The sequence below is a fragment of the Myotis brandtii genome, unplaced genomic scaffold (assembly GCF_000412655.1).
Source record: "Myotis brandtii unplaced genomic scaffold, ASM41265v1 scaffold920, whole genome shotgun sequence".
Lineage (NCBI taxonomy): Eukaryota > Metazoa > Chordata > Mammalia > Chiroptera > Vespertilionidae > Myotis > Myotis brandtii.
Genome location: NW_005371792.1, coordinates 124195 through 141389, shown reverse-complemented (window position 1 = coordinate 141389; position 17195 = coordinate 124195). Strand labels below are relative to the sequence as shown.

Sequence of the window (17195 nt, the reverse complement as noted above, 5' to 3'; positions counted from 1 at the left end):
ATGTGAGGAGTTGAAATCTGCATTCTGCTGGGCTGGGCTGAAAAAGTGCCAGTGGTTCTCTTTGTGCCACTAGCACAGCTTGGTTGGGGATGTAATTTGAGTAGGGTGGGGTCCCCGGGAATCACCAGGGCGGGGCTAAGGGCAATGGCGTCTCCGGGTCTATTCACCTCTCCGAAACTCAGTGACTCATGTCGCCGAGTGCCAGCGAGCAGCTCCGCGAGACAGCCACTCTTGCTCTCTGGGTCGTTGCAAGGCCGTCCCGCTTCTCGTAGTAGGGGTCTGGGACCTCAGGATCCCGCCCCAAATACGCTCAGTGGATTTGAGAGTCCGCATCCCCTTCTGATTGAAAAAACACGCATCCACCAGTTGCAGCCAGCCTGGTGTTCGATTCTGTACCTCCATTCTTGGAGCCTCTGCACAACCTACTCAGTCTCAATGCTCTTCTTTCTTTCCTTCCAGTTGTAGAGCTTCCACTGGGCCAGCTACTGGGGATGTGCCCGCAACCCAGGTACATGCCCTTGGCCGGAATCGAACCTGGGACCTTTCAGTCCGCAGGCCGACGCTCTATCCACTGAGCCAAACCGGTTTCGGCGAGAAGGAACATTTTCTAACTTATTTTAGAATGCCAGCTACATTTGATACCAAAACCTGACAGACAAGGTGAGAATAAATTACATGTTCTGCATAAATGTAGGTATAAAAATGTAAGCAAAATATTCGCAAACTAAATTTAGTAATATTTAAAAAGTAGAAATACTATATGATTTCACTTACATATGGAACTTAATGAACAAAATAAACTGATGAACAAAATAGAAACAAAGGCATGGCTACAAGGAATGGACTGACAGCTGCTGGGGGGTAGGGGGTTGGTTGGGGGACTGGATGAAAGAAGGTAAAGGATTTAACCAAAAAACATATATAAATAACACATAGATACAGACAACAGTGTAGTGATAGCCAGAGGGAAAGGGGGATAGGGGATAGGTGAAGGTGGGCAAAGAGACAGACAAATGGGGATGGAAAGAGACTTTGCTTTGGGCAATGGACAAACGATGCAGTGTACAGATGATGTTTTATTGAGTTGTACACTTGAAACCTGTATGGTTTTGCAAACTAATGTCACCCCCAATAAACTCAATAAAAAATAAAATAAATGAAAAGGATAAGACATTATGACCACTGGGTGAAAAGGTAAAGAGATTAAAAAGTACAAATTGGTAGTTACAGAATAGTCACAGAGATGTAAATTACAGTATAGGGAATATAGCAATAATATTGTAATAACTATGTATGGGACCATGTTGGTACTTGAAATACCAGAGTTAAGTACATGTGAAGTACATGATTGTCTAACCACAATGCTATACATATGAAACTAATATGGAATAATACTGAATGTAAACTGTAATTGAAAAAAAAGACAGTATCACCAAAATGTGTGTATCCCAGGAATGCTAAGTAGAATTAATATTCAAATAAAAGAAAAATATCTCAAAGCAGAAAAATATTTTATAAAGTTTAACATTCATTTTTGGATTGAAAAAAAACAAACACCTCTTTTAGCTCAATAAGAATAGAAGGAAACTTTCTTAATCAGATAACAGGTCTCTTTAAAAAATAATTCCTAAACCACACCTCATATATAATGTTGAAATACTGAGCCCTTTCCTTTTATTTTTGTCCATTTTCTCAACTTTATTAAAGTATAATGTGCAAACAATAAGTTCATTCATTATAATTGTGCAGTTTGATGACTTTGGGTAATTAGATATAGTCATAACCACCAGCACAATCAAGATATAGAACAACTAGAGGCCCGGTGCATGGATTCGTACACTGATGGGGGGATCAGCCCGCTGTGGGAGCGCCGCTCATCATGGTCAGATGTGTGGCTGTAGACCCACTCTCTGAGCAGCGCTCCTACTGTGGGAGCGCACTGACCCCAGGGTGCAGCTCCTGTGTTGAGTGTCTGCCCCCTGATGGTCAGTGCACATCATAGCGACTAGTCAACTGGTCGTTCTGCTATTCGGTTGCTGGGCTTTTTAAAAAATATATATATTTTATTGATTTTTTACAGAGAGGAAGGGACAAGGATAGAGAGTTAGAAACATTGATGAGAGAGAAACATCGATAAGCTGCCTCCTGCACACTCCCCACTGGGTATGTGCCCACAACCAAGTTACATGCCCTTGACAGAAATCAAACCCGGGACCCTTGAGTCCACGGGCCAACACTCTATCCACTGAGCCAAACCGGTCAGGGCTGGGCTTTTATTATGTAGGACTAGAGGCCTGGTTCACGACATTCATGCACTGGAGTAGGGGGTCCCTCAGCCCAGCCTGCATCGTCTTGCAGGCCTAAGCCGGCAGGCAAGGTCCTTAGCGCTGCCGCGGAGGCAGGAGAGACTACTGCCACTGCTGCTGCACTCGCCAGCTGTGAGCCCAACTTCTGGCTGAGCAGTGCTCCCCCTGTGGGGTCAGTGCGTGTCATAGCAACCAGTTGTTCCGCCGTTTGGTCAATTTGCATATTAGCCTTTTATTATATAGGATAGGATTCCCTCACCTTAAAATGTTTTATCATGCTTTTCTATGGCCATGTTTTAAAACCACCACAGAACCTACCTATGAATGAACACAAGTTACAAAGAATAAAAAATTCTTAAATAAAAAAGAAATAAAGTGATTTAAGAGAAAATGGCACACACAGACAGAGATGTGCACATATACACACATTAGGCAAAGATGACCCAATGCATACAGAATGGAAATCCTGAAGATGAAAACCAAAACAAGATGCAAAACAAGTATAAAAACATTTAAATTTAATTTTTAAAAAAAATAAAACAGACTTGAAACTTCATAGTGAAAGGTATATCTCATATCTAGGAAAATCAACCTACAACAGCCAATATTCTAGTTAAACTATTGGACCTCAAAGAAAAAAATTGCAAAAGAGAGCAAGTCACTTAGGAAAAATGTCAGATTGCCATCAGACTTTGAACATAATATGTTATGCCAGAGGACAATGAAACCACATATTAAAATGACTCAAGGAAATAAATTTTGAGGTAAGGATTTTATAGCAACCATACTGACCTTCAAATATGAAGACACAGGCATACTGTTATGAACACACACAAAATTCAGGGAATACTGTCTCCTGAGTCCTTCCTGAGGTGCCTACTAAAGAATGAGTTTCAAAAAACCAAGTATCTAGAGAGGTACCACAAACATATATTTTCCTGTAGAATTAAGAATAAATGACGGTTCTTAGGGAGAGAAAATAGTATTGATGGTTTTGTGTCCTGAAGATGTAAACAGAGTAAAAGTACCAAAAATGGAGAGAAAATGCAGAAAGTATATCAAAAGTTCAACAAGCTTGCAAATTGCCTTGTAGGTTTTAACTGAAAGTAAAAGGATATCACCTCAAATTAGATGCTGTGTGTGGAGATGGTGTAGAGGAGAAAGAGGAAGCTACTAGATAATTTCAAGATTGCACATAAGGAGCCCAGCTGCAATGTGAGCCCTTTCCTTTTGAAATCAGGAATGAGACAGTTGTTACTACTTCTATTCACCAACTTATTGAAGGCTCTATTTAGTCACTTTAGTGTAAAGGGCAAAAACAAAAAAAATCTATAATGTGTAATGGTTGGAAAGGAAAAAAATAAGACTCATTAGTTGAGAACAGCATGCTTGCTTATGTAGAAAATCTGAAAGAATCTATGTACAAATTACTAGAATTCAATGAGGATAGCGAAGTTGCTGGGAACAAAGCTAATTAACAAAAATGGATTATCTTCTTATATACTAGTGCAAAAATAGGAAAATAAAATTTTCTTTACTTTTTTAATATTGTACGTCAACTTTATTTTTTTTACAGTATACAAAATAAATCTATTACCAGATTGTAGATACAAAATAATTAGCCATTTACATGCAATAAACATTAATATTTCAAGAAAATGATTTTAAATATATTACATGCAATAAACATTAATATTTCAAGAAAAAATATTTTAAATATATTACCAAAACTGTACTAACATAGTATAAAATTACAAAAGTAGTAAAAAATATTAACAGGATTATTTCTATAATATTCTAAAATATTTTTTTCTCTGACTCTATTTTTGTTTATCAGTTTATGTTGTTCATTATATTGCACAAATGAGTTCATGTGATATTTATCTTTCTCTGACTGGCTTATTTCGCTTAGCATAATGCTCTCCAGGTCCATCTATGCTGTTGTAAATGATAAGAGTTCCTTCTTTTTTACAGCAGTGTAGTATTCCATTGTGTAGATGAACCACTGTTTTTTAATCCACTTATCTGCTGATGGGCACTTAGGCTGCTTACAAATCTTAACTATTATAAATTGTGCTGCTATGGACATAGGCGTGCATATATCCTTTCTGCTTGGTGTTTCTGATTTCTTGGGATATACAGTATTCCTAGAAGTGGGATTACTGGGTCAAATGGGAGTTCTATTTTTAATTTTTTGAGGGAACTCCATACTGTTTTCCACAGTGGCTGCACCAGTTTGCATTCCTACCAGCAGTATACTGGGGTTCCCTTTTCTCCACATCCTCACCAGCACTTGTCATTTGTTGATTTGTTGATGGTAGCCATTCTGACAGGTGTGAGATGGTACCTCACTGTCGTTTTGATTTGCATCTCTCAGATGATTAGTGATTTTGAGCATGTTTTCATATGTCTCCTGGCCTTCTGTATGTCTCTTTCAAAAAGTGTCTATTTATGTCCTTTACCCATTTTTTTGATTGGATTATTTATCTTCTTTTTGTTAAGTTGTAGGAGATCCCTGTAAATTTTGCAGATTAAACCCTTATCGGAGATAACATTGATAAATATCTTCTACCATGCAGTGGCTTTCTTGTTGTTTTGTTGATAGTTTCTTTTGCTGTGCAGAAGCTTTTTATTTTGATGTAGTCCCATTTCTGTATTTTCTCCTTAGTTTTCATTGTCCTAGGAGATGTATCAGTAAAGATATTGCTATGACGTATCTGTGATATTTTGCTGCCTGTGGATTCTTCTAAAATTTTTATGGTTTCCTGTCTTAAGTTTAAGTCCTTTATCCATTTTAAGTTTTTTTTGTGCATGGTTGATCTAGTTTCATTTTTTTGCATGTATCTGTCCAATTTTCCCAACACGATTTATTAAAGAGACTGTCTTGACTCCATTGTATGCTCTTGTCTTTTTGTCAAATATTAATTGAGCATAATGGCATGGGTTGACTTCTGGGTTCTCTGTTCAGTTCCATTGGTTTATATGTCTGTTCTTGTGCCAGTACCAGGCAGTTTTGAGAACTGTGGCTTGGTAATATAGCTTGATATCTGGTATTGTGATTCTTCCTACCTTGTTTTTCTCAGGATTGCTGTGGCTATTTGGGGTCTTTTTTTTTTGTTCCAGATGAATTTTTGGAGAGTTGGTTCTAGGTCTGTGAAATATGCCATTGGTATCTTAATGGGGATTGCATTGAATCTATAGATTGCTTTGGGTAGTATGGACATTTTAATGATGTCGATTCTCCCAATCCATGCACACAGTATATTCTTCCATTTGTTTATGTCTTCCTCTATCTCTTTTTTCGATGTCCTGTAGTTTTTGGAGAACAGGTCTTTTACCTCCTTAGTTAAGTTTATTGCTAGGTATCTTAATTTTTTGTTGCAATGGTCAATGGGATTGTTTTTTAGTTTCTCTTTCTGTGAGTTCATTATTGGTGTATAAAAAAGCCATAGATTTCTGGGTATTAATTTTGTATCCCGCTACAGTGCCGAATTCATTTATTAAGTCTAGATTTTTTGATGGTGTCTTTAGGGTTTTCTATGTACAATATCATGTCATCTGGGAATAATGACAGTTTTACTGCTTCTTGTCCAATTTGAATGCCTTTTACTTCTTCTTCTTGTCTGATCACTATGGCTAGCACTTCCAGTACTATGCCAAACAGGAGTGGTGAAAGTGGGCATACCTGTCTTGTTTCTGTTCTTAGGGGAAATGGTTTTAGTTTTTTCCCATTGAGTATGATATTGGCTGTAGGTTTGTCATATATGGCCTTTATTATGTTGAGTTATGATCCTTCTATTCCCACTTTGCTGAGAATTTTTATAAAAAATGGACGTTGATTTTGTCTAATGCTTTTTTTGTATCTATTGATATGATCATGTGATCTTTGTCTTTCAATTTGTTTATGTGATGTATCACGTTTATTGATTTGCAAATATTGTAACAGCCTTGCATCTCTGGAATAAATTCCACTTGGTCTTGGTGTATGATCTTTTTAATATATTGCTGGATCCAATTTGCAAATATTTAGTTGAGGATTTTAGCAACTATGTTCATCAGGGATATTGGCTAGTAATTCTCTTTCTTTGTAGTGTATTTATCTGGTATTAGAATTAGGATAACACTGGTCTCAGAAAAAGAGTTTGGAAGTGTTCCTTCCCCTTGGTTTTCTGAAATAGTTTTAGGAATATAGAGGTTAGGTCTTCTTTGAATTTTTGGTAAAACTCCCTTGTGAAGCTGTCCGGACCTGGGCTTTTGTTTGGTAGGAATTTTTTGATTACTGCTTCTATTTCATCAGTAGTTCTTGGCCTATTCAGGTTTTCTGATTCCTCCTGATTCAGTTTTGGGAGATTACGTTTTTCTAGGAATTTGTCTATTTCATCCACATTGTCCAGCTTGTTGGCATACAGTTGTTTATAGTAGTTTCTTACAATCCTTTGTATTTCTGTGATGTCAGTAGTTATAGTACTTCTCCACTTTCATTTCTGATTTTATTTGTGTCCTCTCTGTTTCTTGATGAGTCTGGCTAATGGTTTATCAAATTTTGTTTATCCTTTCAAAGAACCAGCTCTTGGTTTCATTGATTTTTTTTTTATTTTTAGTCTCTATGCTATTTATTTCTTCTCTAATCTTCATTATTTCCTTCCTTCTACTTACTTGGGGTTTTCTTGTTCTCCTTCTAGTTCTTTAAGTTGTAGGGTTTAATAGTTTATTGCTGATTTTTTTTGAGGTATGCCTGTAGTGCTATGAATTTCCCTCTCAGGACTGCTTTTGCTGTATCCCAGAAATTTTGGGTTGTTGTGTGTTCATTTTCATTTCTTTCCAGGAACTTTTTTATTTCTTTCTTGATCTCATTGGTAACCCATTCATTGTTTAATAACATGCTATTTAGCCTCCATGTGTTTGAATGTTTTGGGGTGTTTTTACTGTAGTTGATATCTAATTTCATTACACTGTGATCTGAGAAGATGCTTGATATGATTTCAATCTTCTTGAACTTGTACAGACTTGTTTTGTGCCTTAACATGTGGTCTATTTTTGTGATTGTTCCATGTGCACATGAGAAGAATGTATATTCTGCTGTGTTGGAGTGAAATGTTCATTCAGCTACTCTACACCTTTTGATTGGAGCATTTAATCCATTTACGTTTAGGGTTATTATTGATAGGTACTTATTGCCATTTTAATTCTGTATGGCTAGGTTTATCTCTCTGTTTCTTCTTCTCATTACAGCAGTCCCTTTAGCATTTCTTGTAATCCTGGCTTGGTGGTGATGTACTCCTTAGCCTTTTTTTGGGTCTATTTGACTGTCTGTTTTGAATGATAGCCTTGCTGGATATAGTAATCTTGGTCTCAGGTCTTTGCTTTCCATTACCTTGAGTACTTCATACCTTTTCATCTGGCCTGTAGAGTTTCTGATAAGAAATCAGGTGTCAGCCTTATGGGAACTTCTTTGTAGGTAACAGGTTTCTTTTCTCTCTTGAGTTGTCTCTTGTGATAGCCTTCATTTTAAAGTCTATTTCATTGGATATGAGTCTTGCTACTTCAGCTTTTCTCTTTTCCATTTGCATGGAAAATTTTTTCCATCCCTTCACTCTCATCCTCTGTGTGTCTTTTGTTCTGAGATGTGTCTCTTGTAGACAGCATATATTTGGGTCATGTTTTTGTATCCATTCAGCTACTCTACACCTTTTGATTGGAGCATTTAATCCATTTACGTTTAGGGTTATTATTGATAGGTACTTATTGCCATTTTAATTCTGTATGGCTAGGTTTATCTCTCTGTTTCTTCTTCTCATTACAGCAGTCCTTTTAGCATTTCTTGTAATCCTGGCTTGGTGGTGATGTACTCCTTAGCCTTCCTAATCTGCTGTGTATTCCTTCCAATGTGTTCTTTGTTTGTTTTATGTCATTCTTTATCTCAGACTGTTCTTTTTTTTTATAGTTACTACTAGGGGCCCAGTGTACGAATTCATGCACCTTTAAAGGAACTGTGAACCGCAAGGTTGTTATGGGCACAGGGGCAGGTCTTGGCCCATCCTCCGTGCCCACCTGGCCCCTTCCACCGTGGGCCCCAGTCCCGTTTGCTCGCAACCCCGCTTCTGCCACCGCCACTCCCATGTGCTGATGGCGATGGTCCCACTTACACGCATTGATGGCATGGAACAATTGGGGCTGGCGCCAGCAGCGGGTCTGAGTGGGGCCAGTGCTGTCAGTGGGTGCAAACAGCGGCTGCTGCCCAAATTGCCCCTCAGGAGCAGGGGGAGGTGGTGAAGCCAGAGTGATCTGGACTGGCGCTGGGTGCAGCCAGCGGGTGTGAGCAGTGGTTCCGGCACCATCTGTGTGTGCAAGTGGGGCTAGTGCCAGCAGGTGGTGCAAGCACTCAGCAGGACTGTGGTACACGGGATCAAAGAATTTTCAGTAACCACTAGAGGCTAGCCCTGATGACAGCACCAGTGACCTGCCTTATTCTGGTGCCCCCACTCACCTGCTCCACCATCCTACCGTGGCCGATGCCCACCATATTCCATGCTCTGCCGCTACCCAGCATGTCCTGCGCACACCCCCTGGTGGTCAGCACATATCATAGCTACCAGTTGTTCAGCTGTTCCGCCATTTGGTCTATTTGCATATTAGGGTTTTATATAGAGAGATACCTTTTTCATACTGTTGAGCACCTTTACCATCATTACTCTGAACTTTGTTTTAGATACATTTCTTATCTCTGCTTCATTTATCTCTTCTTCTGGAGAATTCTCTTGCTCTTTCATTTGGGGGTTGTTTCTTTGTCTCCTCATTTTGGCTTTCTGTTTGGGTTTGTAACTATGTATTAGGTAGATCCTCTACACCTCTCAATCTCTAGTGCAGGACAGTGTTAAAGGCTGTCTCTGACTAATTAGATCAGGCAAAAACTCAAAGTCTCCAGAGACTGACTTTGCCTACAGATTGATAGGATTCTGACTTGAATTGCCCCGCCCCACCCCAGGCAATCATCCTCAGGTGTGGCAAGAGTTTTTCAATAGGGTGGGGCAGTTGCTTCTCCCTGAAGGCTAGTTGTTATTTTTAATCTCTTAAGTGGCCTCAGGGCAGGGTGTTTTCCAATAGGGTATGTCAACTGTCTTCCCCCCAGGCAAGGCAAATGTTTATGTGGGAAAGATGTCCTCCTGTACATGAGAAAATGACTCAGCCCAGGAAACTTGGGGTGTCTGCCTTCTGAGCTCTATTCCCTGAGTCCCCAGTCCTGGCTTCTACTCTCATAGTTCCAGTCCACTTCACCCTTCCTCTGCCTGAGCACAAGGTGGGTAGCTCCACAGGGAATTTTGTGCATTGGCTTTATAACAGGATGCCTGGATTTTCAGCTCTTACTCCCTGGCAGACAGCATCCTGTTGCTTTTCATAGCCAGATGTTATGTGGGTACCCTTCTCAGATTTGGTGCTTTCTGCTGGGGGCCCAGCTTGGGGATTAGGTCCCAGAGTTCTCAGTGGCAAACCCTTCCCCCCACAGCTGAGATATCTCTTCGGGACTTCAGTTGCTGTCTGTGGGTGCCTGGCCAGCTCTTTCACACCTCTGCCCCTCCTACCAGTCTCTATGTGGTCTCTACTTTTGGTCCTCGGGTATCAATGTTCTCTCCTGTGAGTTTTCCATTGATTATTCAGGAAGTTTTTCTGTATTTTAGTGTAATTCCAGTTTGTTCCTGGGAGCATGTCCATCTAAAGTTTTCTAATTACCATTATTGCTGCATGAAAATGCAAGATATAAAGCTAACAAATGATATTCAACTCCTCTATACAGAAAACAATACAGCATTATTGAGAGAAAGTATGGAAGAGCTAAATAACATGGCAGATTGGGGTTTCTGGAAGAAGATGCTGATATGAAATTTGTGTGTCACATGTTTATTAGGAATAAACACCTATGAAAGCCAGGGAAAGGAAGGATTTGAACTGCAATGCAGACCCCTCAACACCTGGGCCAATCTTGCTGGGAGCTCTAAAGTGAATATTGCCCAACAGAGTTGTTCTACCTCAGACTGGTCTTTACATTCCTTTCCCCATTCCCCTCCCCCTGTCCTTCCCCCATACTGCTCAGTCACTGGATGCCAACTGCCTTAGAAATAGATGACCTTGGGTAACAGTTCTCTGCAGGTAAAATAGAAACTGAAGATGCTCACAGCTGGGGGCTGTCTGCTGGTGGCACTCCCTGTGACTGCGTAAAATCCTCTTATAAAGAAGAATCTGGGCAGCACATCTCCATGTTTCCCACAATCATGGGTTGGAGCTCTCAATATTAAAATGTCAGTTTTCCTCAAATTGATCTAAATATTCAATACAATACAATAAAAAATCCCAATATTTTTAAATATAAAAAAGTATAGTAAGACACACTACAAAAATGTACTATTAGTGGTATTTGCAATATAGTTTAGCCAATGTCTATTTCAAGAATATTTTCTCTTTTTTAATTGATTTTTTTTAGAAAGAGAGGAAAAGAGAAGGAGAGAGGGAGAAACATTGATGTGAGAATGAAATATTAAGCAGTTGTCTCCTGCATGCCCCATACCGGGGATTGAGCATGCAACCTGGGGCCTGACCAGAAATCAAACTCTAAATATTTTGGTGTACGGGATGCCCAACCAACTGAGCCACAGTAGCCAAGGCAGAAAAGGAAGCTTTTCATTATTTTCCCCAATAATATAAGCAAGAGTTAATGTGTCTAAAACTGAAAGAAGCAACATCTCACTTGTTCCATTTTTCCCCATGGAACTTCCCAGTGGTAGAGAGTCAGGTGCATCAGCGAATATGTGGGTGTCCTCTCACTGTTGAGGGCGTCCAGAACAAAAGGCTCTGGCTGTTTAATAGACTCTGAAGTGTACATGTGTGTGTGGTGAGAGTGGGGGTGGGGTGGTATTGATGAAGGAGGGTCAGAGTGGACTGAGTCAGAGTAGGGAAAATGTCTTCAAGAATTCTACTATAAGAAGGTATCTGCAAAGGTACCTGAATACCTCTGCCCAAGGCTTCAGAAAAAGAGACTTAGGAATGAAGATACTTTGGTAGCAGTGTAAGTTCCAAAAGCAGGTCCCACCAGGGGGCCTGAGTCCTTTAGTGCATCTCCCTTCAGAGGCTATAATACTCTGGCTGTGTGCCAAGTATGGTTTCTTTCCCGAGGCCAGTTAGCCTTTGTAACTGCCTGGAATCAGGCCTGAAAAGTCACATAGGATTTTAACCAGGACCTGAACTCCTCAAAAAGATGCTCAACTTAATTAGTAATCAGGGAAATGCAAATTTAAAAACTGACAATATTGAGTGCTGGTGAGGGTGTAGAGCACCAAGAATTCCAAAAGACCTCTGACGATGAATACAAATTAGTTCAACTTTGGAAAACAGTTTGGCATATCTTGTCACCCAGCAATTCCATTTCCAGGTGGAGTAGAAATCAAAAGAAATTCATACATATGTGCACCAGGAGACAAAAATAAGAATAATCTCAGAAGCAATCTTTATAATAACCTCAATTTTAAAAAAAATCCAAATGTCAATCAACTGTAGAATGAATAGCAATCTTACCTAATAAAAGAGAAACATGCAAATTGACCATACCTCCACCACACTCCCAAGCCACGCCCATGAGCCACACCCACAAGCCAATCAGAGCGACTATATGCAAATTAAGCCATCAAAGATGGCGGCCGGAAGCCATGGAGCTGGACCAAGCAGAAGGCTTGGTTACCCCGGCGATGGAGGAAGCCAAACTTCCCGCCTACCCTAGCCGGCTGTAGCCTCCGCTAAAGGCAACAAAGTTTCAATTATAGAAGATAAATAAGTCCCAGATACCTGCTTCCAGCCAGCCGCCACTGGGAGCATGGGTGGTTGGGGCTGTGGCCAGCCTGCAAACAGCCATCAGCCCCTCACCCAGGATGGCCACACTCTCATGGGTGAGGGTCCCCGCTGGGGGGCTTGGCCAGCCTGAAAACAGCCATCAGCCCGTCACCCAGACTGGCCAGGCACCCCAGCAGGGACCCCCACCCTGAAGAGCCTGTGGCCAGCCTGCAAACAGCCATCAACCCCTCACCCAGGCTGGCCAGGCACCCCAGCGGGGACCCCCACCCTGAAGGGGGTGTGGCCAGTCTGAAAACGGCCCTCAGCCTCTCACCCAGGCTGGCCAGGCACCCAAGCGGGACCCCTATCCTGATCCAGGACACCCTTCAGGCAAACCAGCCGGCCCCCACCCATGCACCAGGCCTCTATCCTATATAATAAAAGGCTAATATGCAAATTGACCCTAACAGCATAACGACTGGGAATGACTGGTCACTATGACACACACTGACCACCAGGGGGCAGACGCTCAATGCAGGAGCTGCCCCCAGATGGTCAGTGCGCTCCCACAGGGGGAGCTCTGACAAGCCAGGCTGACGGCTGCCAGTGCAGCGGTGGTGGTGGGAGCCTCTCTCGCCTCCTCAGCAGTGCTAAGGATGTCAAACTACAACTTAGGCCTGGTCCCCGCTGGCAAGTGGACCTCCCCCGAGGTCTCCCGGGCTGCCAGAGGGATGTCTGACTGCCAGCTTAGGCCCAATCCCCCAGGGAGCTGGCCTAAGCCAGCTGGGGGACATCCCTCGAGGGGTCCCAGACTGCGAGAGGGCACAGGCCAGGCTGAGGGACCCCCCTGAGTGCACAAATTTTTGTGCACCGGGCCTCTAGTATATTAATAAAACAGAGTACTTCCATTATTTTTAACAAAGTGAATGAAATTTAGCTACACAAAGATAATGTTGAATGAACAAAGCTAGATACAAAAGTACACTATAGGATTCTATTGATATATAGTTTAAAAACAGAAAACTAACGTACAATATTAGAATTCAAAATAGTGGAAGAAAGGAAGTTGGCAGTGAATTGCAGAGCAACTGAAGGCACTGGTTTGAAGTATGATGGTTATACATTATACATTTATGTATAATGAATTTTTTAGATGTGTACAATACTTCATTAAAAATGTTTGTAAAAGGAACAAATATAATCACATTGAATTTATAAAGTAGCCACACAATTTTAAGAGGGGAAAGTGCTGTATCAATAAATAATGTCCTTACCTCTTTAGGATTAATACATCTTATTATGTGACGTGGTTCTCCTTGTCTTCTTATATCAATCAGACTTTTAAAGTATTGGAAAATAGCGATATTCTAAAGGTTCAAACATAAAATTTTATGGTCAAAACTGGGCAAAAGGAGTAAAAACTATAAAACAGATTTTATATATGTAAACTAGATTTTAGATATATGATCGATGCAGGGTTTCCTTTGACAAGCCATACAATGTTGGTATTATTCTCACAACAAGTTTTAGCCTTAAGTTTGTAATTGTATTACTAACAGCTATAAATAAAATATCTAGAACTTTGGTTGGGTCACTTCTGTATACTCCAGAGTAATCTAGGAGAAAGACAAAATACAAGCTAGTGATTAAGAACATTGACTCTGGCATACTATTGTCCAGGTTCAACTGTTAGTACTTGCTAGCTGTGTGACCCTGGACAAGTTGCTTAACCTCAGCTTATCTAAAATATGGGAGTGATAGTAACTATCTACAGGTTGGTGAAAAATGAATCTGTTAATATTTGTAATGCACAATGTAGAACAATCTTTGTCACAAGAAAGCACTCAATAAATATTATCTATTATCATCATTATAGAATCCTCTTCATTCCTGTTAAGTAATTCCACTGATTTACAAACCCTGTCTATTTTTCATGTTGGCACAAAGTTAGTCAAACAATTCCAAAAAATTCTTCAATTTTTGAAAACTGTTTCTTTGGTAACGCACTCGTCATGTCCTATCCCCCCAAAAACCCCTAATAACTCTTGGTAAACTGCCCCCCGTCTTAGTTTGCTTATGTTAAGTCAAATCAAATAAATTCAAATTGAAGTAAATCCATAGTACCAACAGGACAATTTGAAGCCCCATTTTAACTGCCTGTGGAAGAAGATGCAGTCACTATCAACATAGATATTATTTCTGCAAGGAAGATATAATTTCCTTGAAGTAAAACCCAAAATTGAGTATCAAAAAATTATGATGGTTTAAAATCTGGATAGTATCTTCTAAATATGTGGATTACTGTATCAAACCACCCCAAACTTAAAGCAACAACTGTTTTCTATGGGTTGACAAGGAACTTCTGCTGGTATTGCATATGTGCCTATAGTCAGCTGCCAGATCAGCTGAGCTTGGAATGTTGGAACATCTGTGTTGGCTGGGACTCTATCTCCACATATACTTTCAGTTTGAGTTTTTTCACAGCATGGAGTTTCAAAATACCAAAGAGAGAAAAAGTAGAAGTTGCAAGGCTTCTTAAGACCTTGTCTTGTAAGTCATACAGCATCAGTTATTTTTCATTTTATTGGTCAAAGTCAAGACCTAGCAGATCTCAAGAAGTGAAGTTCAAAGTGTGACCTATAAGAAATTCCATATAGACATTGGCCTCACTCAGGGGTGGCCCTGAAGGACAGGCATGAAGATAAATCCTTCCATGGGACAGAATCTCAAGCAGCATACATGGTTGTAGATTGTGCCTGGAAGGAAAGATGATCAGAGGTACAGATCTACAGATGGGCAGTGACTGATGTTTGACTGGATGGTCAGGAATTTGGAAAGAACATGGTTAGAAAATTGGTGACAAGAAAGTCTGGAGAAGAGGTCAAACCACCCACCCCCAAATGCACACCAAGTGTGTATATATTTGTGTCCATATGGATGCTCACCCGAAAGCAATCTCAGCAAAGAAGACTCTAAACAATCATACAGGCAAAGTGACTAGTTCTTTGGAGTCAGCCAGCCTTTTTCCCCAGCCACTGCTCTCCTTGCTCATGAACAAAGTGGGCATCCAGCAAAGTTGGAGGTTATTCATCAGCTCAGCTACTGTCGACCGCTGAATGGCCACTTTGCCAAAACATAGACCAACACTGAGCCCTTGATATGGCATCATTCCTTGGGGTAATTAGCCAGCTTCCTGTGGCACACTGATTAGATGAAACATTTCCATTATGGAAGGTACAACACTTTATACTCACTGGAAGTGACACTTTACCATTCTGTGTACACACCATCTGCATACTTTCAATATGCTTCATTTACTGTCATAGTATTGCACATAGCATTAGTTCTTATCAGAGAAATTGCTTCACAGCAAATGTAGTACACCAATGGGCCCATGCGCATGAAATTCACTGATATGACCGTTCCTTATCACACTAAACCAGCGATTTTCAACCAGTATGCACAAGCATTTTTGGGTCACAAGCATTTTTATCCCTTCACTCTCATCCTCTGTGTGTCTTTTGTTTTGAGGTGGGTCTCTTGTAGACAGCATTTAGTTGGGTCATGTTTTTGTATCCATTCAGCTACAAAGCATTTAATCCATTTACATTTGGGTTATTATTGATAGGTACTTATTGATTGCCATTTTAATTCTGTATGGCTAGGTTTATCTCTCTGTTTCTTCTTCTCATTACAGCAGCCCCTTTAGCATTTCTTGTAATCCTGGCTTGGTGGTGATGTACTCCTTTAGCTTTTTTTTTTTTTTTGGTCTGGGAAGCTCTTTATTTGACCATCTGTTTAGGATGATAGCCTTGCTGGATATAGTAATCCTGGTCTCAGATCCTTGTTTTCCATTACCTTGAGTATTTCATACAATTCCCTTCTGGCCTGTAGAGTTCCTAATAAGAAATCAGGTGTCAGCCTTATGGGAACTCCTTTGTAGGTAATAGTTTTCTTTTCTCTTGCTGACTTTAAGATTCTCTCTTTGTCTTTAATTTTTGGCATTTTAATTATGATGTGTCTGGGGGTGGGCCTGTTTGGGTTCTTCTTGCTTGGGGTTCTCTGTGCCTCCTGAACTTGTGTGACTTTTTCCTTTATCAGGTTGGGGAAGTTTTCTGCCATCATTTCTTCAAACACATTCTCTATTCCTTTCTCCCTTTTTGCCTCTTCAGGCACACCTGCTGTTCTAATATTACTACGTTCCACAGCTACCTTAAGCTGTCCTTCTGTTTTTTAATTGTTTTTTTCTCTTTGTTTCTCTGATTGAGTGATATTTTCAACTCTGCCTTCTAATGCACTGATTTGATCCTCAGCTTCCCCTAATCGCTCTGATTGAGTGATATTTTCAACTCTGTCTTCTAATGCACTGATTTGACCCTCAGCTTCCCCTAATCGGCTGTGTATTCCTTCCAACGTGTTCTTTATTTGTGCGATGTCATTCTTTATCTCAGACTGTTATTTTTTTCATAGTCACTATATCTTTTTTTCATGCTATTGAGCATCTTTACCATCATTACTCTGAACTTTGTTTCAGATAAATTTCTTATCTCTGCTTCATTTATCTCTTCTTCTGGAGAATTCTCTTGCTCTTTCATTTGGGGGTTGTTTCTTTGTCTCCTTATTTTGGCTTTCTATTTGGGTTTGTGACTATGTATTAAGTAGATCCTCTACACCTCTCAATCTCTAGTGCAGGACAGTGTTAAAGGCTGTTTCTGACTAATTAGATCAGGCAGACTCAAAGTCTCCAGAGACTGACTTTGCCTACAGACTGATAGGATTCCGACTTGAATTGCCCCCCAGGCAATCATCCTCAGGTGTGGTGAGAGTTTTTTCAATAGGGTGGGGCAGTTGCTTCTCCCTGCAGGCTAATTGTTATTATTAATCTCTTAAGTGGCCTCTGGGAAAGGTATTTTCCAATAGGGTGTGTCAACTGTCTTCCCACCAGGCAAGGCAAATGTTTATGTGGGAAAGATGTCCTCCTGTACATGAGAAAATGACTCAGCCCAGGAAACTTGGGGTGTCTGCCTTCTGAGCTCTATCCCCTGAGTCCCCAGTCCTGGTTTCTTTTTTTCT

General features: G+C 40.5%; 1 protein-coding gene across 1 annotated transcript in view; it reads right to left on the bottom strand.

Moving 5' to 3' along the window:
- Positions 1 to 17195, bottom strand: part of LOC102257799 (chromosome unknown open reading frame, human C11orf65) — a 65955-nt gene that overhangs the window by 34099 nt on the left and 14661 nt on the right. Inside the window, exon 3 of the mRNA XM_005885664.2 lies at positions 13397 to 13489. Coding sequence (XP_005885726.2) covers positions 13397 to 13489 — 93 coding nt within the window. The remainder of the gene's footprint in view (positions 1 to 13396; positions 13490 to 17195) is intronic.